Below are 23,884 nucleotides of genomic sequence, written 5' to 3'. Positions count from 1 at the left end.
TTATACAAACTTAATCTTTCCTCCCTTTTAATAGGTTCAGGCAGTTTATTAAACAATTTGATGCAGCAATAAAGAGCGTTTTTTTCTGTTATACTTAACCTGTGTATTGGAATTTTATAATTATATAACCTGGTATTTACTATACTATTGGGCTCAAAGTTCCTAAAGAGTATTTTATTCTTATATAGAAACAGTAAGCATTCTTGAATAAATACAGCGTAAACTGTTAAAATATTATTACTCCTAAAATGCCCTCTACATGATTCCCTACTTTTTAAGTCAAACATAACTCTGATTATTTTTTTCTGAACCAGAAATACATTATTTATGTCCCTACTGTGGCCAAAATTTATTAGACCATATCTAAATTTTGCTTCAAAATTAGCATGATACACTGTTTTTAATGAGTTACTATTCATGTATTTTTTTAGAACTCTAAAGCTGTAAATCACTTTACTCAAAGACATACATAACTGGTCAACATGTTTATCCCAACATAAAAAACTGTCAATATATAATCCTAAAAATTTGGTACTGCTGCTAATATTTAAAGTGTCATTATTTACAATAATACTGTTTGGCATATCTGAATGTGCATAATTATATATGTTCCATACATAACCAGTTTTTACACAATTGGCAAAAATATCTAGTTTTTCTTTTTTTTATAATACTTACACATCCCCGTTTTCCTGGGGCTGGGTCATCCCTCGTCGTTTGCTCAATTCCAGAAAATTTTGCAGCAAGTAACCGTGATATTCTCGGTATATGCATATTTGGTGCTCGTATTTTCATTTTTTTTCTGGACTACCGCAATTCCTAAAGACTTCAGAAACAATTGACGAAAAGACCAACATTCTGCATTCCTATTATTAAATCTTAGTATATAAGAAATGCATTTATAGCTGCAATGTTAGCCAAGCCATAGCACAAAAACAAGAAACGCCCACTCACGGGTGGGGTCTGTCAGGGCACTTTTACAGGAATTACAGGTAGCGATTGAAGGGATTCATACAATTTCACCAAATTATGCTAAAGTGTACTATTCATTGCCATTAAAAGGTACACCGAGTGTAGGAAAAAAATTTAAAAAATTAAGCAATTTCATTTATAGTTTTTATATAGTTTCATTTATAGTATAGGGAAGGAGGTTAATAGTTTTTAATTAAGTAAATTAAATTATTTATTTATTTATATACGGCATCCATTTACTTACAATTTTTACAAAGTTACATCTTACAATCAATAAATTATTAAAATAACAATCACAAGTTTTACAAAGTTACACCTTAACAACAATAAATTATTAAAATAACAAACACCTCAGAATAATACAAACATATAAGAATAATATAGATGTACAACAAACTTATTGTAAGATACTTTTTAGTTGTTTTTTAAACAAACTAATTTTGGAGTCAAAAATATCCATTTGTCTTGGTAGGCTATTAGCACTCCGGACCAATCGTGTAGTTGGTTCATTGATACCATAATTAGTGTGGTGAAATGGCACTGAAAAGATTTCTGATTGTCTGTTGCTTCTACTAGGAACTTTAAGACTAACAAGCGATAAGAGTTGATGACAATCTATAAAAGCATTGATAACTTTGTGTAAGAAACATAAATCTAACAATGTCCTCCTTGACTCAAGTGTTGGTAAGTTAAGACTATCTCTTACCCACTGATAGTTGTATTCCTCTCTCCTGTATCCACTCTTATAGGCTACTACCCTCAGAAATTTATTCTGGACTCTTTCAATCTGTTGAATGTAACAGTGGTATGATGGGGACCATACAACTGATCCAAACTCCAGAATGGGTCTAACGAGACCACAATAAAGTTTTCTAAATGTAAACAAAGACAGGTCCACTGATGTGCGTTGGATAAATTCCAGCACATTCATCGCTCTATTTGTTACTTGGTTGATGTGGCTTGAGAATGACAGTTTGGTGTCTAACCAGATTCCCAAATCTAATACTTCATTTTTCGAGGCTAATGGCAAGTTATTTATGTAGTAAACAAATTCAATTGGATTTCTTTGCCTTGAGAATGTCATTTTATGACATTTGTTTATATTGAGTGACATTTTGTTTAAAGTGCACCAATCATAAAACGATTTAAGATCTTCCTGTAATATAGCAGCATCATTCCAGGATTGAATTTTTCTAAACAGTTTTACATCGTCAGCAAACATAAGAACACTACAATTTTTGATTTGTTGTACTAAATCAACCAGAAACAAACAAAACAAAACAGGGCCACAATGGGAGCCTTGTGGCACGCCCGATGGAACTGCTATTTCAATTGAAGTGTCACTTCCCAAGTTAACTGCCTGCGTACGGCCACTAACAAATTCTGTAATCCACTGAAGAAGGGGATCCAAAATACCCAAAGCTCTTAGTTTTTGTAAGAGAACCCCATGGTTTACCCGATCAAATGCTTTGGAAAAGTCAGTATAGATTGAGTCAACCTGGACTCCCTCTTCAAAGCTGTTGTATATATGATTCACATACAAAACTAGGTTGGCATCTGTTGACCTCCCTCTCATAAAGCCAAATTGTTCAGGATTAAAAATGCTTCTAAAACTCCATGTCAGTTTCTTACTAACCAAACAATCAAGCAACTTGGGCAGCTCTGACTGATTACAGACAGCTCGATAGTTTGATATATCGTTCCTTGCACCCGATTTAAAAATCGGCTTTAAAAAACTTTTCTTCCAGAGACTGGGAAAGCTACCAGTACCAAGTGATCTGTTAAAAATAAACAAAATTGGTTTTGTAAGTACACATATACATTTTTTCAGAAAATAGGCTGGGATTCCATCCGGCCCTGCACATAATCGGTTTTTACAATTTGCAATAGTATCATAGACCTCAGTTGCTGTAAGTATTATAGAACTCAAACAAATCGAACTGTCAAAATTAAAAAAAGGTAAAGTATCTTTTTGTTCATCTGAGTAGACAGATGAGAAATATTCTGCGAACATATTGGCAGAGTCCTTGATATTTAAGCTAACCCTATCATTATAGACCATTCTGGATGGTATATTATACCCATTTCTTTTGCTTTTAATATAAGACCAAAAATATTTTGGATTATCAGAAATGTTATTTTGTATCCCATCTAAATACTGTTTCTGACAGTCTGCTCTTAAAATTTCACACTGGTTTCTTAAAGCCACAAAACGGTCATAATCATCTTCTTCTTCTCGTGCCACTCCTAACGGAGATTGGAAATCATCATGGCCACTGCGACTTTGTTAGCAGCGCGCCTAAAAAGTTCAATCGAACTACACCCGAACCATTCACGTAGATTACGAAGCCACGATATTTTTCTTCTTCCCACACTTCTTTTGCCCTTAATTTTGCCCTGCATGATATTTCTTAAAAGTTCGTACTTTTCACCTCTCACAATGTGCCCCAAGTATTCCATCTTTCTAGTTTCATCATCTTGCCTACCACTAATTTTAAATTGTTTGTGGGCCTGTTTTTTACATATAATTAGATTACGCAGCTCTGACGAGAACCAAGAGGGAAAGGTAGAGGTTTTATATTTCTTTAGTGGAACAAAGTGTTCTATCAGTGAGTAAATTATATCATAAAAAATGACCACCATACTATCAACTGTATCATTAAGAAACAGTCCCTCCCAATTTATACTTGCTAAATAATTATTTATTGAAAAGTAGTCACCATTTTTGAAATCATAAAAGTATTCCTCGTAATTCATAACATCAAAATTTTCTTCACACACTAGTTCAAAACTGATAGCTGTGTGATTTAAACTATTCTCAAAAATTTTATCTACTGCTGGAGTAACATTAATAGATTCCAAATTACTAAAAACCAGGTCCAATGGGACTCCTTTGCTGTTCAAAATATCATTCTTTTGAAAAAAGTTATAGAAACTAAAGCAATTTGCTACAATACTTACAGAGTCATTTCCAGTGCCTGTCACTGTCAATCCCAACTCATCATTGCCCCATTTAGCTTGTGGCAGGTTGTAATCACCTGCCAAGACAAACAGACTATCTGAAAAATTAGTGTAAACATATTCAACAGTTTCACAATGTCTTAAATAAGACTGAGAAGGTGATGGAGAAGGTATATATACACAGCCAATAACAAAATTTTGAGTTTTGATTTTAAATGTTAGGTATAACTGATATATGTCAGAGTCAACAAGAGGAACTATGATTTTTTGAGTAGAAAGGCTCTTTTTAGCTGCGATTAATATACCACCTCCACGTGTCTTTAGAGTGTTTAACCCCACTTCACGATCACATCTATAAATTTCATACTCTGGAACGCCCAATTCAGCATCAGAATAATCTGAATTCAACCAAGTCTCTGCAATCATTACTATATCATAGCAGGAACAACTCAAAGCTTGCTGGAAACTCTGTATTTTTGTTCGCATGCCCCCAGTGTTGAGATAGTAAACACATACATTTGATTTTGATTTCAAGGAGTCATTTTTACTTATATCACGGTCTGATCTCCTCGATCTTGCTGAAAATTTTCAGACTGGCGTTTATTGCTAATCCAAAACTTTCTTAAAATGATGCCTTTAGGCCAAATATCCGGCCTCGAAAAATCTTCCTTGTCATCTGGATGGATGCTTATTTTGAAAGAAATATTTTCACCTTTAACTGGTAACGGTTCAACCTTAAAATCCCTAATATTTGGACAATGCTTCTTAACATGTTGTTCAATAAAGGTGGGCGTAATACCCATTTTTACGCGACCAAGATAAAAATAAACTTTATGAAAAGAACTAGCAAAATTTTCATCTCCTTGGAAATTCGCTTTACCCAAAACAAAGTTTTGGTCATTTCTCCTGGCCTTTCTTCTCTGTACCAGGGTAAATTCTTGGTCATTATCAGCAGAATGTTTATTTCCAAAGTTGTTTACTTTGTTTTTGTTTATTAAAGATAAAAAATAAAATGCATTACAATAAAATGATAAAGATAAAAAATTAATAGTAAGTATAAATTAACCCCTTACTACATAGTGGGTCATATATGACACAATACTTAGTTTTATATCTAACTGTTAGAGATCGAATCTTATTTTAAAGTATTTGTGAATGACATGTCCATAGAGAGCACATATTTCGTAGAGCAAAGTGAACTTTTATGAAAATTTGCAAATGGCTGAGGTCTGACAGCTGTTGTGCAAGAATTGTGCAATTTGATATTCAATTATCGAAGTTTCTACTGAATATTTTTATACAAAAAAAATAGCGACATCAAGGATAGACCTTCAAGAAAGAATTTCTGTAAGTATTTTCACGAATTTCTTTGTATTTTGGTATTTTTCGATCAGATATTTCAGTTAGTCTTCTACCGTTGTTGTGTTCAGTTGTATTGTTTTGTTATCACGGTCGGCTTACTCAATTGTGTTTGTTTGTTATTGTTTTGGAGTGCTGTGGATACGACTAAACTGGTTGTAAGTTTATACCAAATTTGTTTATTCATACTTTTGCTTTATGTTTACTATCACCACCCAGTTAAATATTGCAAATTTAACCTTCGACCATGACCTACATCTGCGAGAACTGCTTTACAGAATTCGCCGAAACCGATAAATATAATAAATTACGTTGCAGTGGGGATTGTTGTAGAAATTTTTGTATGAAATGCTCTGGGCTTAATAAAACGACCACAAAAGCCTTCTTGGATCAAACATTTTCCCATCTAAGATTCTTTTGTACATTTTGTGATTCACCAAGCTTAAAATATTTAATGAAAAAATTACCAATTTATCAAAAAATCAAATACCTTTAGAGATATTTGTTGGTTTTCATTGAGACATACGATTTAATATCCAAAAATGAGAGTAAACTGGACTATCTTACAAAATAAATTGACGAGAACCATAAAATAAATAACCTGCTAAATCATGACAATGTTTTAAAATCTATAAGGCAGATGGAACAAGATATTTTCAATATATCGTCAGTTTTTTTCGGCTGTTCTGATAGCACTAACAAGGTTCAAATATAGGACTCAAATTCAACTGATATTAAGATGGGGATAGAAAGGCTCTCTTCAAACATCAGTGAAATATCTAATAAAATGGGTAATATTACCAACAAATTATCTAATATGCAAACGAAAAAAGAAATATTGAAAAAAAATACATTTTATGTCAGCTCAGGTACCCAAACTGAATTCCCTCAACATTTAGAATCAACAAAGAAAAAGCCAAAAATTACGGAAGACATTTTACACCCTTATACAAGTTGTTCACTTTATTAAAGAGAAGCTGGGTATCAAGGAATATATTAGATATTATTCCCTCGTTCACGATTCCGACACAGAGAGTGGTTCCTCATTCCCCCGTTAGCTTGGAAAATCCAATTACCATTTTAAACAACAACAAAAGTGAAGTGGAAAATACAAGAATAGTCTCAGACAAGCAGGCCATCGAAATTTGCAAATCGAAGAATGCTTTCCATTCACATATTAACTTCATTAAGAAGGATACTTTGGAACCATCGATAAATCTGGATCCTTTGACCCCACCAAGAGTAAGATTAACCAATAACTCGAACAGTCGATATCTTCTAGCAAGATTAGGGGAACCGGATATCTTGAAAGCCATTAAATTACAACTTGCTTTTCTACACGACCAACCTGCTTTAATATGTTACAAAGGATTCACCAACACAAGTGTTAAACTCTTTTTAGCTTCCGAAGGACTTCCTACTAAGACTGAAGATATACGAAAAATCCTTCTAGAATTTAACGATGTCTATGAAATTGGTAAAACTGAGGTGGAAGCTGATCTTGCTGCTTTTAGGTCCTTTCTCACTTCGGAAAGAATTATTCACCTACAAAAATCAAGGGAAAGTCACCGAAACTACTAGAACCAAAATAAACTAAAGAATCAGTTACTCAAAGTTCCGAAAGAGAAATTTTTAGTTGTAGAGCAGATAATTCCAACAAAGGCTCGTTCATCTATAAAACAATATAATCTGCAAAAATCACACAAATGGAGATACAAGGCGTGTGTTCTTAGTGTTTTCAGCGGATTTTCCTACGATTATGAAATTTTTGTAGTAGGAAGCCAAACTAATGTTGTACACGATGGTTTTCCTGATTTAGTGGTAAGTTCAAATGTACCACACAAACAGTACCAAGACTTATAAATCAAAAAATATTATTTGATAATTGGTTCAACAGCGTCCCATTGCAAATTTATCTAACGAAACAGGGTTATGTTAGAATTTTCCTGTGAGTGGGGTTTTGGTCGGGAACCGAATTTTCTTTTATGATGCTACCTCCATTTTGAGTGAGTCCTTAATATTTGTGAATAACAGTGTCGGAATAGTGCCCTGGGGGGGGGGGGGGGGTTGACCACCAACCCCACCCTCCCCATGGGTGCGCCACTGCTAGGAATAGTTAGAATAAACAAAGTACCAAACAGTAATATGCCAAAAGAGGCTGAGGAACGGCCGAGGAGCTATGGAGGAAGTCGCCACAATTGATGGTACAAAAATATCTGTTGTTACATGGTATGACAACAAATTAGTAAACATTGTATCATATGTTGGGAATATGCTAACAGTTGAAGTTAAACGGTTTTCCAAAAAGGATTGTAATAATTTTTAATACGGACTGTTTTACATCTTTATTATTAGTACTTTCAGTAATACAGCATCATCACTGGTGCTACCGAAGTGAGGGAACGTCGACGGAGAAAAGAAGAGGAGGAGATCAGAGCAGCTGATGGCTGATGGGCGATGGCTGTCAGAGTGTCAGAACACGATCACACTATCACACGACGACGAGGTGACAACGAAAAGAACTCTTACAGTTTTCTTACTTGTTTTTAAGTTTATTGTTAATAAATCAATAAAACAGTGTAAAGTGTGCCCCGACTACTTTTGCTTCCCGTAAACAGGCCACACGTCTATATTCTTTGGTTCATTGGTTAGGCGGAAGAGGCAACGGCAACCGTACCGTAGCAGAGAACTTTTAAGTTCTCTGAAGTCTACGAACCGAGAACGCGTGAACTTAACCAACACTTTCTATGTTTCTAGTTTCTATATACTTTTGCCGATTTAAGAAATCACATATTTTTGTTGGCTTTTCACGTAAAGTAGTTTCCACTAACGAAAACATTGAAATTTCAGCTTTTCTGGCAAAATCCCCAAAAATTAGTCATTTTGAGGCGTACCCTCTTGGTCCATAATTACCGAATAAGCAAGCAGAAGATAACTCAGAGTAAATACTAAACCATGTGATTTAATTTGTATTATATTCATTAACTATGGAAGTAAACACTGAAATTAAGGAAGAGTTTGTTGAAGGCGATCCACGATATATAGAGAGTCAGTTATCCTCATTCACAAATCTTGGAGATTTGAAGAATGAACCAGGAGACAATTCAGGTAATATAAGTTATAAAATCAATGCTAAACAATGTGATCTAATTTGTATTTATTAGGTATGGAAATAAAAGCTGAAGTTAAGGAAGGTTTTGTTAAAGGTTATCCAAGATATATTGAGAGTCAGTTATCTACATCCACATTTCTTGAGGATCTGAAGAATGAATTTGAAGATAACTCAGGTAAGACAAGGAATTATTGTGTTATTTGTTTTGTTGTCATCTCAATATCATCTGAAGGGTTAATTACAAATGTTTTATCTGAAGAGGAGCATCCTTTAAAATTTACTGGATGGTCAAAGCTGTCAACAGATTGTCTCTTTTTTTTTGTGAGCCAATTTGGTAATTTATTTAAGATAACTAATATAAATATTCATATTATGTCTAACGTTATGATGTCAATGTCAGACTGGTATTAATCCATTAAAGGCCAAGCAATGAAAAATGATACATTTTTTGAATTTTTTATTGAAACTACTTGAAAATACCTCAACTAAGATATGTTTATGATTTTTTAACAGAAAATTAACAATAACATAGTAAAGTTGTATGTACGCACCTTTGGCCAATATTGTTATACATAAAATTATTTCTTTTGTATGAAATGATTCAAAACATGTGGGATGGAGATGAATTTTACATTTTTTGCATAAATATATAGTATAACTTTTGCATAACCTATATTTCTTTTGTGCACTTGCATCTTGCCTTCTAATCAAACAATTAGTGTTATCAAATCTTACATCATCAGGAAAACTATTGTGAGACTATAGAGGCCATCGAGAGGAAAACTATGGAGACACACCCATAACACAAGTGAGCAGCCACTTCTGTGTTCACAATTCCAACACATCAGTTAAATTTCTATATATATACTGCAAGAAGTGATCAAAATTGTAATTGCGACATTTTACTATCATTTGCTATATTGTAAATCTTCCAGCAATTTACGATTGTGCTATCAATAAGACTTATAAATAGAAGCCACCACCATTTCTTCCCCCTTATTCTGATTCAGTAATTAGCGATGTCATTATTTTACAAATCCACACAACCTATACACAGATTGTATTCAGCTACTACATTAGGCTGAGATATGAGAATATCTTTGTGTTCTTTCTGGCTGTATTGTTCTGTTTAAACAGGAGGTAGTAATGACATTTGTTATCATAACAGTAGAATTATCAATCCATCTCACAAGTAAAACTTTAGAAACAGTATCAAATGCAGACTTAAATGTTATATGTGCTGTCTTTTTGAATGTTTTGCTATTCTGTAAAGAACACTTTGTAGCAGTTATACTTTTGCCTTCCACATTGGGTATCACTTATAGGGGGTTGAATAATACTACACATTTACTCAAAATGACCTAACAAACAAAATTACTTTCTTTCTTTCTCCCCTTCCTTTTACCCTAACAGGGTGTCGGAAACAAAATTACAAAATCCAATTATTCTGTAAATCCTGTCAAATCAATTAAAAATAAATGCAAAAAATATTGGTATTAAATATTACTGTTATAACCTTTAAATCATTTCAATATTAAACAAACTCAAATGCTATTAAATTTTCGGTCTGTCTACACACTTAAAATTCATGTAAATATTCAATCTCAAAATATTTGCTTTCATTATCAATACATTAAATCTATATTTGTCCATTGTAACAAAAACAAGATGGGGAGTAATGTAACAAAAACAAATAAATTAAAGCTGGCTAGCAGAATGTGCCGGAGAGTGACTACTTGACACTCAAAAGCGGATTCAGCCAATTTGCATGCCCTACCTAGACCGTAAAGTGAGAATATAAATGACAGAGTACTTAAACAGAAAAAAAAAAATAGAAATAACGTAAATGAAAGTGGTAAATTATGGAAGTTGCTCTAAGATATGATTGGGCGCCAGGAAAGTATTAATGTATACTTTCCAAGGTATCTTGTAAAGCTGTTTGCTGCAATAAACAGGAAACAGGTATTAATTAAAATATTTAGTTTTCACTACAAATTTTAATCCCTCTCCAAATATATACAATATACAGTTAATCTAGTTACTTATATACAAAAAATAAATAAATACAACTGAATTTACAAATAATAAAATATAAGAACAAATTTAATGACTATACCTAAAAAGGTAATTTACTTGCCTACTAGAGATGTAGCTCTGTATTTCGGCTTTCAATTAAATGTCTTAACAAGTAATAAGGACAATATCCTGAAGGGATAGATGTCCAAAGGTTTAATGCCCTGTTTTCTTTTGCTACTTAATCGTAGATCATTATGTACTCACCCAATTTGGATTGTCCTTTTCCTTTCTTTTTTGTTTCCTGTAGAGCACAAATGTATATTTTTTTCTCTTTCAGCACTTGGGTTATTTCTTGGTCCCTTGATTTGAGCGATCTGATATTCCAAGTAGTAATTCTCATCTGGGTTTTGGATGTTTTTCACTTGTCCTTAATTCTTGCCGTGGTCGTCTTTATAGTATCAATCCGGTTCCGAGGCTGTACATTGTTTCTTTGAGCAGTATTCCTTTTTACAATTGGTAGGTTACTGACCTTGCCAATCACCCTCCACATTTTATCCTGGCTTGGGACTGGCTGTGGTAACTGCAGAGCTACTCAATCCACCCCACAATCGCCCCCAGGCAGTGTAAAATACCAAGTTAGAGCAGAAAATTACATAAAATGTTATTTAAGATTCTCTTACATCATGAAATTCTTTCAGTTAATCCAAATCAAACTTTTAGCTTTGTGTTTGTTTTATTTGTTTGTTTTTATATTAAAAAAAAATGGATTTTGTAAATATGCTATTAAGTATTCAATAAACTCTTGTGTTAGGATAAATATGTTTTAAATTTAATACAGTTTTCCAGCCTTTAAATTGATAAACTGTCTTTATTTGTACGACTTTTACTGTTGCATCCATCCAGCACATAAATATTTAAATTTCTTAGCAAGTTGATTTTTTCATTGATATTAAGTACTATTTCATTAGAAAACGACATTCTTGAGAGGAAACCGAACTTTTCTATATAATACAATGTAGGATGAGTAAGACTCGACGGCAGACATGACACTTTTTCAATGTGGAGGGGGTACGAGTACAGGTTATCCCAATAGTATTAACGGGCTATAAGAAGTATTCACTGCTCTCGGCACTGTCCAAATGCCACGCGCCGTTTTTTTTTCATTACAAGCTGTCTGTTGCTAAGGTCTAGTGTTAGGATTGTCAGGTCGCACAAAGGCCCTAATGTGACTTAGCAACCACTTATTTAACCAGAATCGACTGCTTTACAAGCCTAACATTCACTAAATGGGAAATTGAAAAAAAATTATGATGTTAGTGCAGGGCCCTCTGGCTTGGCAAGCCAATATCACAGCCTCTGAGCCACTGTTGACGCTAAATATAATTATAAAATAAAAACCTTTTATCTGTGCAATTTCTATAATGATAGTAAACTCTTTTTCAATTGTTAAATATGCCTCAGATAGTTTTCAACAAGTCATGCTTTAATAGTACACAGGAATGTGCTTAAGAGAAAAACCATTCGCGGGTAAAATTATTTTTCAAAATTTCATTTCAATTGATATTTTAGAAATCATAAAATGTATGTTATGCTAATTGACACGAGTTTGTTCTCGTCTATTGTATTAAACCTTTTCTTGTATTTTAGGCTCTCTCAGAGAGGAGAACACATTGGAAATTATAGAAACAATATCTCTACATACATGTAACAAAGAAAGTGTGATTGAACCAGGCGAAGAAAAAAAATGTGGACTATGTATTAAGCAGCTTGGCCATAAAAGATATTTAAGCAAACGTATAAAAATGCAAACTGGAAAAAAATACAAGTGTGAAATTTGTTCAAAGGAATTTAGTGGAGCTGAAAATTTGAAACATCATATCACAACTCACACTGGAGAAAAGCTGTACAAGTGTGAAATTTGTTTTAAGCAATTTAGTGTGGCAAGCAGTTTTAAAAGACACTTAAGAATACACACTGAAGAAAAGCCTTATAGGTGTAAAATTTGTTTTAAGCAATTTAATGAATCAACTGATTTGAAAAAACACTTAAGAATACACACTGGAGAAAAGCCTTACAAGTGTGAAATTTGTTTTAAGCGATTTACTGAATCAAGTGGTTTGAAAAAACACTTAAGAATACACACTGGAGAAAGGCCTTACAAGTGTGAGATTTGTTTTAAGCAATTTAGTGAATCAAATGATTTGAAAAAACACTTAAGAATACACACTGGAGAAAAGCCTTACAAGTGTGAAGTTTGTTTTAAGCGATTTACTGATGCAAGTGGATTGAAAAAACACTTAAGAATACACACTGGAGAAAGGCCTTACAAGTGTGAGATTTGTTTTAAGCAATTTAATGTATCAAGCACTTTGAAAATACACTTAAGAATGCACACTGGAGAAAAGCCTTACAAGTGTGAAATTTGTTTTAAGCAATTTAGTGTAGCAAGCGCTTTTAAAACGCACTTAAGAATACACACTGAAGAAAAGTCTTGTAGGTGTAAAATTTGTTTTAAGCAATTTAATGAAGCAAATGATTTGAAAAAACACTTAAGAATACACACTGAAGAAAAGCCTTACCAGTGTGAAATTTGTTTTAAGCGATTTACTGAAGCAAGTGGTTTGAAAAGACACTTAAGAATACACACTGGAGAAAGGCCTTACAAGTGTGAAATTTGTTTTAAGCAATTTAATGCATCAAGCACTTTGAAAATACACTTAAGAATGCACACTGGAGAAAAGCCTTATAAGTGTGAAATTTGTTTTAAGCAATTTAGTGTAGTAGGTATTTTGAAAAACCACTTAAGAATACACACTGGAGAAAAACCTTAAAAGTGTGAAATTTTTAAAGAAACTTAGTGGAGCTGGCAATTTGAAACATCATATCGGAACTCACACTGGAGAGAAGTCTTACGAATGTGAAATTTGGTTTATTTCAGTTTTCTCGGAATGATCATTTGAAACTCATACCGGAGAAAAGCTTTACACTGTGAAATTTGTTTTAAGCAATTCAGTCAAGCATGTGATTTGAAAAAACACTTACGAATGCATACTGGGGAAAAGTCTTACAAGTGTGAAATTTGTTGTAAGCAATTTAGTGTAGTAGAACATTTGAAAAGACACTTAAGAATGCATACTGAAGAAAAGCCTTTTTTGTGTGAAATTTGTTTTAATCAATTTACTGGTGCAAGCATTTGGAAAAAACACTTAAGAATGCACACTGAAGACAAGCAATAAAAGCTTTACAAGCTGAATTTTTTTTTAGAGTCGCTGATTTGAAAACACACGTGAGAGTGCATACTGGCGAAAAACACATGTGAAGTTTAGTTTAATCGGTTTTCTTAAGTGGTTAATTTGAAATAGCGTTTAAAATCTTATACTGGAGAAACTGCGTAAAACTGTAAAATTTGTTTTAAGGAATTTAATTAGGTAGCTGCTGTAAAGCGTCATATGAGATCACACACTGGAGCGAAAGTATTTTTCTTGGAGATAATTTATAAAAACTTACATAATTGCACCTGATCAACTATAAATAAAACAAAAAAATCACTATTGGATATATTTACTAATATTTGGAATACTTAAAAACGTTTTGATCAAATTTAAGCTGGAAGGTAATAGCAGAGTTAAAGAAATATATTTTTATATGATATACAGGATACACTTTTGCAGTAAAAGTAGTGAATAAATTGACCCAACAATGAGTGTGACATGTTCTGATGATACCTGAGTAAATAATAAATTTTGGCATTGGAATTGGGACTAAACGTTTTAAGTCACTATCAAAAATTTTTAGCAGATATTGCAGCACTTAAGATTTTTAGCAGACAATATTAGATCAGCTGGGAAAAATATCTTACACGTTTGTTTGATATAATTATTATGTAAAATGGATCCAAATAATTATAATCAGTTCATTGATCTTAAACAAATATATAGTGTTAAAAGAAATCTAGGAATTACACAAAACATAACAAGAATATTTTTTTATAAGGTGTCGTCATTTTTTAATTGTGACCGCAGTTAAGGTTTGATTTTAAAGACATTTTATCATAAATCACAATATTTGAAAACTGATATTGTAAACCAAAAACGGAATCAATTTTCCGTTGTCCAATGTGGACTCATAAACCACCGAGTTGATTACAAAAATTGATCAGATATTGCCGTTCAGAATTGGACGAGTATATTAAACATAAAACGTTTACTGACAATTACTGGTATAAAATTTCTCAAATTCATAATATGTCTAATGTGTAAATTCAAAGAATTAGAAAATGTTGTATTAAATTTGTTAATAAAACATTTACCTTTATTGGCATTTTAAAGTATAAATGGCGAATGTCATAATTTTGATGTTACGCCAAACGTGATTGATTCAATAACATCATACAAATACATCGTCCATGAAATTATAGAGATTCATTTTGGAAATGAATAAATTTTTTCATGTTTCTTTTCTGTAACGATAATTCTAACAGTATTATTATAATTCTATGATTGACTTGTAGCATCACTGATGGCACAGCACTTACAGGTGAAATTATTTTTCAAAATTTCATTTCAATTGATATTTTAGAAATCATAAAATGTATGTTATGCTAATCGTCACGAGTTTGTTCTCGTCTATTGTATTAAACCTTTTCTTGTATTTTAGGCTCTCTCAGAGAGGAGAACACATTGGAAATTATAGAAACAATATCTCTACATACATGTAACAAAGAATGTGTGATTGAACCAGGCGAAGAAAAAAAATGTGGACTATGTATTAAGCAGTTTGGCCATAAAAGATATTTAAGCAAACGTATAAAAATGCAAACTGAAAAAAAATACAAGTGTGAAATTTGTTCAAAGGAATTTAGTGGAGCTGAAAATTTGAAACATCATATCACAACTCACACTGGAGAAAAGCTGTACAAGTGTGAAATTTGTTTTAAGCAATTTAGTGTGGCAAGCAGTTTTAAAAGACACTTAAAAATACACACTGAAGAAAAGCCTTATAGGTGTAAAATTTGTTTTAAGCAATTTAATGAATCAACTGATTTGAAAAAACACTTAAGAATACACACTGGAGAAAAGCCTTACAAGTGTGAAATTTGTTTTAAGCGATTTACTGAATCAAGTGGTTTGAAAAAACACTTAAGAATACACACTGGAGAAAGGCCTTACAAGTGTGAGATTTGTTTTAAGCAATTTAGTGAATCAAATGATTTGAAAAAACACTTAAGAATACACACTGGAGAAAAGCCTTACAAGTGTGAAGTTTGTTTTAAGCGATTTACTGATGCAAGTGGTTTGAAAAAACACTTAAGAATACACACTGGAGAAAGGCCTTACAAGTTACAAGTGTGAGATTTGTTTTAAGCAATTTAATGTATCAAGCACTTTGAAAATACACTTAAGAATGCACACTGGAGAAAAGCCTTACAAGTGTGAAATTTGTTTTAAGCAATTTAGTGTAGCAAGCGCTTTTAAAAGCCACTTAAGAATACACTCTGAAGAAAAGTCTTGTAGGTGTAAAATTTGTTTTAAGCAATTTAATGAAGCAAATGATTTGAAAAAACACTTAAGAATACACACTGAAGAAAAGCCTTACTGAATGAAATTAAGTTCTATAAGAGAAGCACTCACTCATAATTGTTTTTATATAGGTGCTGGTTTAGTTTTAATATGAAAATAAGTTATATGTAAATTTATCAATTAATATAAATACTATGTGTGTATGCAATCAAATTACGGTACCCGTGATGCTGTGATGTTGATGTATACTTCTTCTTCTTCCTCAGTGCACTGGGCGATTCGGGAACAAAATCTTCTCACAATGTCACGTGGTCAGGGTACTAGTTACACCCAATACTGGAGTGTTTAGCGCGACGATTTATACAGGACTATCTCTAAACTAAGATTGAAAAATATGCGTGTCGCCCGTATCTTGCTCCCTTAAGACTAGGGGGGGCTGTACAGGTCCGTATTAATTTACGATGACAAAACATACACACACGTTAAGTAAAGAATTAAAATATAAAAATAAAATAATAAAAATTATTAATAAAAACTGAGAATATGTGGAGGGACGTAACACTTACCAGTGTGAAATTTGTTTTAAGCGATTTACTGAAGCAAGTGGTTTGAAAAGACACTTAAGAATACACACTGAAGAAAAGCCTTACTGAATGAAATTAAGTTCTATAAGAGAAGCACTCACTCATAATTGTTTTTATATAGGTGCTGGTTTAGTTTTAATATGAAAATAAGTTATATGTAAATTTATCAATTAATATAAATACTATGTGTGTATGCAATCAAATTACGGTACCCGTGATGCTGTGATGTTGATGTATACTTCTTCTTCTTCCTCAGTGCACTGGGCGATTCGGGAACAAAATCTTCTCACAATGTCACGTGGTCAGGGTACTAGTTACACCCAATACTGGAGTGTTTAGCGCGACGATTTATACAGGACTATCTCTAAACTAAGATTGAAAAATATGCGTGTCGCCCGTATCTTGCTCCCTTAAGACTAGGGGGGGCTGTACAGGTCCGTATTAATTTACGATGACAAAACATACACACACGTTAAGTAAAGAATTAAAATATAAAAATGAAATAATAAAAATTATTAATAAAAACTGAGAATATGTGGAGGGACGTAACACTTACCAGTGTGAAATTTGTTTTAAGCGATTTACTGAAGCAAGTGGTTTGAAAAGACACTTAAGAATACACACTGGAGAAAGGCCTTACAAGTGTGAAATTTGTTTTAAGCAATTTAATGCATCAAGCACTTTGAAAATACACTTAAGAATGCACACTGGAGAAAAGCCTTACAAGTGTGAACTTTGTTTTAAGCAATTTAATGTATCAAGCACTTTGAAAATACACTTAAGAATGCACACTGGAGAAAAGCCTTACAAGTGTGAAATTTGTTTTAAGCAATTTAGTGTAGCAAGCGCTTTTAAAAGCCACTTAAGAATACACTCTGAAGAAAAGTCTTGTAGGTGTAAAATTTGTTTTAAGCAATTTAATGAAGCAAATGATTTGAAAAAACACTTAAGAATACACACTGAAGAAAAGCCTTACCAGTGTGAAATTTGTTTTAAGCGATTTACTGAAGCAAGTGGTTTGAAAAGACACTTAAGAATACACACTGGAGAAAGGCCTTACAAGTGTGAAATTTGTTTTAAGCAATTTAATGCATCAAGCACTTTGAAAATACACTTAAGAATGCACACTGGAGAAAAGCCTTACAAGTGTGAAATTTGTTTTAAGCAATTTAGTGTAGCATGCGGTTTTAAAAGACACTTAAGAATACACACTGGAGAAAAGCCTTAAAAGTGTGAAATTTTTAAAGAAACTTAGTGGAGCTGGCAATTTGAAACATCATATCGGAACTCACACTGGAGAGAAGTCTTACGAATGTGAAATTTGGTTTATTTCAGTTTTCTCGGAATGATCATTTGGGAACTCATACTGGAGAAAAGCTTTGCACGTGTGAAATTTGTTTTAAGCAATTCAGTCAAGCATGTGATTTGAAAAAACACTTACGAATGCATACTGGGGAAAAGTCTTACAAGTGTGAAATTTGTTATAAGCAATTTAGTGTAGTAGAACATTTGAAAAGACACTTAAGAATGCATACTGAAGAAAAGCCTTTTTCGTGTGAAATTTGTTTTAACCAATTTACTGGTGCAAGCATTTGGAAAAAACACTTAAGAATGCACACTGAAGACAAGCAATAAAAGCTTTACGAGCTGAAATTTTTTTTTAGAGTCGCTGATTTGAAAACACATGTGAGAGTGCATACTGGCGAAAAACACATGTGAAGTTTAGTTTAATCGGTTTTCTTAAGTGGTTAATTTGAAACAGCGTTTAAAATATTATACTGGAGAAACGGCGTACAACTGTAAAATTTGTTTTAAGGAATTTAATTAGGTAGCTGCTGTAAAGCGTCATATGAGATCACACACTGGAGCGAAAGTATTTTTCTTGGAGATAATTTATAAAAACTTACATAATTGCACTTGATCAACTATAAATAAAACAAAAAAATCACTATTGGATATATTTACTAATATTTGGAATACTTAAAAACGTTTTGATCAAATTTAAGCTGGAAGGTAATAGCAGAGTTAAAGAAATATATTTTTATATGATATACAGGATACACTTTTGCAGTAAAAGTAGTGAATAAATTGACCCAACAATGAGTGTGACATGTTCTGATGATACCTGAGTAAATAATAAATTTTGGCATTGGAATTGGGACTAAACGTTTTAAGTCACTATCAAAAATTTTTAGCAGATATTGCAGCACTTAAGATTTTTAGCAGACAATATTAGATCAGCTGGGAAAAATATCTTACACGTTTGTTTGATATAATTATTATGTAAAATGGATCCAAATAATTATAATCAGTTCATTGATCTTAAACAAATATATAGTGTTAAAAGAAATCTAGGAATTACACAAAACATAACAAGAATATTTTTTTATAAGGTGTCGTCATTTTTTAATTGTGACCGCAGTTAAGGTTTGATTTTAAAGACATTTTATCATAAATCACAATATTTGAAAACTGATATTGTAAACCAAAAACGGAATCAATTTTCCGTTGTCCAATGTGGACTCATAAACCACCGAGTTGATTACAAAAATTGATCAGATATTGCCGTTCAGAATTGGACGAGTATATTAAACATAAAACGTTTACTGACAATTACTGGTATAACATTTCTCAAATTCATATGTCTAATGTGTAAATTCAAAGAATTAGAAAATGTTGTATTAAATTTGTTAATAAAACATTTACTTTTATTGGCATTTTAAAGTCTAAATGGCAGATGTCATAATTTTGATGTTACGCCAAACGTGATTGATTCAATAACATCATACAAATACATCGTCCATGAAATTATAGAGATTCATTTTGGAAATGAATAAATTTTTTCATGTTTCTTTTCTATAACGATAATTCTAACAGTATTATTATAATTCTATGATTGACTTGTAGCATCACTGATGGCACAGCACACACAGGTGAACCAGAATACGAATAATCGATGTAATATACTATTTATAGACATATATTTATTACATGATACTACAACAAATTGTTAGTTATAGTATCATGTATTTATTAACATGTATGATATTAAGGAGGGGGCTGTAAGAATAAGTGGAAACGCAATGCATCGTTTTTGTGTCAATTTTTCAACATCTAATTCAGCTTTTAGTAATCGCCGCTATAGGCGCAGGTGTTTTAAAGGGTGCTACAAATACAATAGTGTCTTATCATCATCATAAGTGGCTCGACAATCCGTTGTGGATCTTGGCCTGCTCACAAAGAAGTCGCCACTCCTGTCGATTCCTGGCAACTTCCCTCCATCTTCTAACCCCTAGAATCTGTAGGTCTTCTTCCACATCATCAATCCATCTCATTCGTGGTCGTCCTCTGCTTCTTGTGCCCTCTGGTTGTGAAAATGTTAATCTCTTCGTGTATTCGTGATCTGACATCCTAGCAATGTGTCCAGCCCATCTAAGTCTCTGCACTTTAACAAACTTCACAATATCTGGATCGGTGTATAACTGATACAGTTCAAAGTTGTATCTTCGACGCCATAGCCCATTTTCATTTACGGCCCCAAAAATCTTTCTAAGAATTTTTCTCTCAAAAATACCAAGAAGTCTTTTATCATTTTGAGATAAGATCCACGTTTCAGCCCCATATATCAAAACTGGTCTTATTAAGGTCCTGTATATATTAAGCTTTAGTGCACGTTTTATATTTTTATTTTTTAAATGTCTCCGGAGGCCGTGAACAGTTCTGTTTGCTATTGCTATGCGTCTTTTTATTTCGTCGCTTGTCGTGTTTGTTGCGTTTACTAGCGATCCAAGATATGTAAATTCTTTGACTTGCTCAAAGGTATGGTTGTTAATTTGAATTATTTCTTGGATATTTCGAGGGTTTTTAGAAACCAACATATATTTGGTTTTTTCCTCGTTTACCACAAGTCCTAATTCACTTGCTGCGTCCGCAAGCCTTGTAAAACACTGCACCATGTCTCTCATACTTCTGCCCACTATAACTATATCGTCAGCGAATGCGAGAATTTGCGTCGATCTATTAAAAATAGTTCCATTCATTCTAATATTTAATTGTCTGATTGCCTTTTCCAAGGCAATATTAAAGAGCAGACACGCCAACGCGTCCCCCTGTCTTAGACCATTATTAATGTCAAAGAACGTAGAGTTTTCTCCTTCAATTCTAACGCATGAGCTTACGTTTTGCATTGTTAGGTGGGTCAACTTAACTAACTTAGGTGGGATCCCAAAGTCTATCATTGCATTATATAATGCAGTTCTTTTCACACTGTCATAGGCTGCTTTGAAGTCAACGAAGAGATGGTGTGTTTCTATGTTATATTCTAGTGACTTTTCTAGAATCTGCCTATGTGCTTGAATTTGATGTGTAGTTGACTTTCCAGCAGTAAATCCGCATTGATATTGACCAACAATATCCTTTGTAAAATGTTTAAGTCTTTCAGATAATACATTGCCGAAGATCTTATACGCAGATGCTAACAGAGTAATGCCTCTATAGTTCTTACACTCCAGTTGATCCCCCTTTTTATGCAATGGACATATTATTCCCTTCAGCCACTCTTCTGGTACCCGTTCATTCTGCCATATAAGTACTATTAGTTTATGGATTGCTGTAAAAAGTTGATCACCACCTTTTTTATACATTTCCAGATGTCATCGATTCCTGGGGCTTTATTGTCTTTGAGTTTTAGGATCGCATCTGACACTTCTCTTCTTGTTGGGTCTTCACTGTGTAGTTGACGTTGTATATTTTGTTCATTTTCTATATTGTACTCTCCTTCAATATCGTTTATATTTAGATGTTCGCTGAAATGTTGTGCCCATCTGTTAAGAACTGAGTTTTTATCATGTAGAATTTCACCGTTAGTGTCTTTACAAATTTTTAATCGAGGTTTAAATTCTCGACGGCTAATATTTAAGGATTTGTAGTATTTCCTCGTTTCATTTTTATCGAATAAACTTTGTATCTCACTGAGAGTGTTCTGTTCGTATTCCCTCTTCTTACGTCGATGGATACGTTTTTCCTCTCTTCTAAGACGTCTATACTCTTCTTTTTTTCTCCGTGTACAACCTGCGTCAATGGTTTTTTGATATGCTGCGTTCTTTCTATTTGTGGCCATTTCGCACTCATGATCAAACCAATGATTTCTTTTTTCTGATTTGGTTTTGCCCAATATTTCAACGGATTTCTGTAACACAATATCTCGTATATTTGCCCATAGTTGGTTAATATCTTCTTCTTCTTCTAAGTTTTTTGTCCTTATTTGGTCTTCTATTTGCTGTCTGTATACATTTGCAATGTCGGGATCTTTTAGTTTATTAATGTCGATTTTTTCTCTCCTTCTTCCCATCTCCTTTTTTAAATTGGATATTCTCTCCTTAAATCGTGTTTTAACTAGATAATGATCACTATCTATGTTTGCTCCTCTAAAAGACCTAACATCTAATAAGTTAGAGCAGTGTCTTGCATCGATGATTATATGATCTATTTGGTTAATCGTTTCATTATCAGGAGATTTCCAAGTTCCCTTATGTATATCTTTATGGGGAAATCTTGTCCCAGCTATAACCATGTTCTTAGACATCGCAAAGTTTATGATTCTGAGACCGTTATCATTAGATTCTACGTGTAGGCTCTCTTTTCCGATGGTGGGCGAAAATATATTCTCTCTTCCGACTTTGGCATTAAAGTCTCCTGCTATTATTTTGATGTCATTTTTTGGGCACTGATCGTACTCTCGGTCTAGTGCCTCATAGAACATGTCTTTTTCATTATCCTCTTTTTCTTCCGTTGGAGCATGGATGCTAATAATGCTTATATTAGCGAACTTCCCTTTAAGTCTTATTCGACATATCCTATGATCAATAGCTTTGAAATCGATTACACTATGTTTGACCTTGCTGCTTACAATAAATCCGGTACCAAATTCGTGTCGGGTAGGATGTCCACTGTAGTAAATATTGCAGTTATTTTTTTCCAGGATGCCTGAACTAATCCACCTCATTTCCTGTAAAGCAATGATATCTGCTTTGGCATTATTCATTTCTTGTATGAGCAGAGCAGTGGCTCCAGGCTGATAAAGGCTTCTTACGTTCCAGGTGCAAATCTTTAAATCATTATCCTTATTTCGTTTGCGAGTTCGTCGTAGGTTAGACAGTCCGGTTTCCTTCTTTGTAGTTCTCATAACAAAAGGTTTTTTACAGGGTTGGGTAGTTAACCCAACGCCAAACCCCCTTTTCGGAGGGCCATTTCACCCGCTCTCGTCAGTTCCCGACCCAACTTTCCACCCGGGTTGGATACCGGATCTCCAGTTGGGTTGCTCGGATTACAGGGGATACCAGCATGAAGGTGAGAGTCGGATTTGAGTAGAAGAGACTAATTGGAGTAAACTGGATTCAACTCCATGTTTTCGCATTCTACCCCTTTATCCCCCAATAGTGTCTTATAGACTTATTTATTATTTAATTTATGTTTTTAGCGTTATCAGACATTAATTTATTGGTTGACTATTGCCGAATATGTTTTATGCCATAAATAAATTATTTGAACATTATAACATATTGAAGTGTGGTCAAAAGTTTATTATTTTTATAGCTAAGATGGATATGTGAAATCAAATTTGTCATTACTGTAATTTGGGACAGCATATTTTGAAGCGGAAATATTTTATTACATTATCTAACTGCCTCATTTATATAATAATGGAATTTGAACTGCAAATTAATTGATATTAAAAAGTTTGTTAGTTAAAAATATCAAATATTTATCAGTGAACCAAATTAATATTTTTACAGGAACACCTTCGTCTGGTTTTCGCGATATATAGTTATACAATCAAATCTAATTGATATAATTTCGTTATTGATTGACGACGGATTATGACGAAACTTTAACACTTTCCTGTAATTATCCAATTGCGACTGGAGCAAATTTACATAAGTCCTACCAAGATTAATAAGTAAATTTGAATTTTTACATGCACACTTTTACTTTTATAAAGTGTAACGGAAATGGTATATATTTAACAAATAGTAGGAATATTTCTGCATTTAAAAATTTCTAACCAAACTAACAAAATTTGAACTTAAAAGATCTTAAAGTTTATTAAATATATATATATATATATATATATATATATATATATATATATATATATATATGTATATATAAATTAACTACTAACGACAGTCTAATTGTTACAAAATTAATGTTAATTTTTTTAAATACTTTTGTATAAAAAAAAAGCATTGTTTCGACAGAAAAACGTCAAGATCATCTTAATTACTTTAAAATAATTTTCAGGTTAAAATAAAAATCAATAATGGGTAAACCACAGACTTTATTTACAGTAAAGAAAATAA

General features: G+C 32.9%; 1 protein-coding gene across 3 annotated transcripts in view; it reads left to right on the top strand.

Annotated features, from left to right (window-relative positions):
* The first annotated feature begins 5,159 nt into the window (after positions 1 to 5,159).
* The window catches only part of LOC140447846 (uncharacterized), an 83,787-nt gene continuing 65,062 nt past the window's right edge, over positions 5,160 to 23,884 (top strand). For 2 of the 3 annotated variants that reach the window (XR_011951642.1, XR_011951641.1), the window contains exons 1-2: positions 7,761 to 8,400; positions 8,457 to 8,579. Coding sequence is in view for 1 of the 3 variants with exons in the window: in XM_072540740.1 (XP_072396841.1) it covers positions 8,280 to 8,400; positions 8,457 to 8,579 (244 nt within the window). In the remaining 2 variants the exon portion in view is untranslated. Of the gene's footprint in view, positions 5,281 to 7,760; positions 8,401 to 8,456; positions 8,580 to 23,884 lie in introns of those variants that run through there. The other variant, XM_072540740.1, reaches the window with a different exon arrangement.

Source organism: Diabrotica undecimpunctata, chromosome 8 (genome assembly GCF_040954645.1).
Source record: "Diabrotica undecimpunctata isolate CICGRU chromosome 8, icDiaUnde3, whole genome shotgun sequence".
Classification (NCBI taxonomy): Eukaryota; Metazoa; Arthropoda; class Insecta; order Coleoptera; family Chrysomelidae; genus Diabrotica; species Diabrotica undecimpunctata.
This window is presented reverse-complemented; position numbering and strand designations above follow the sequence as displayed.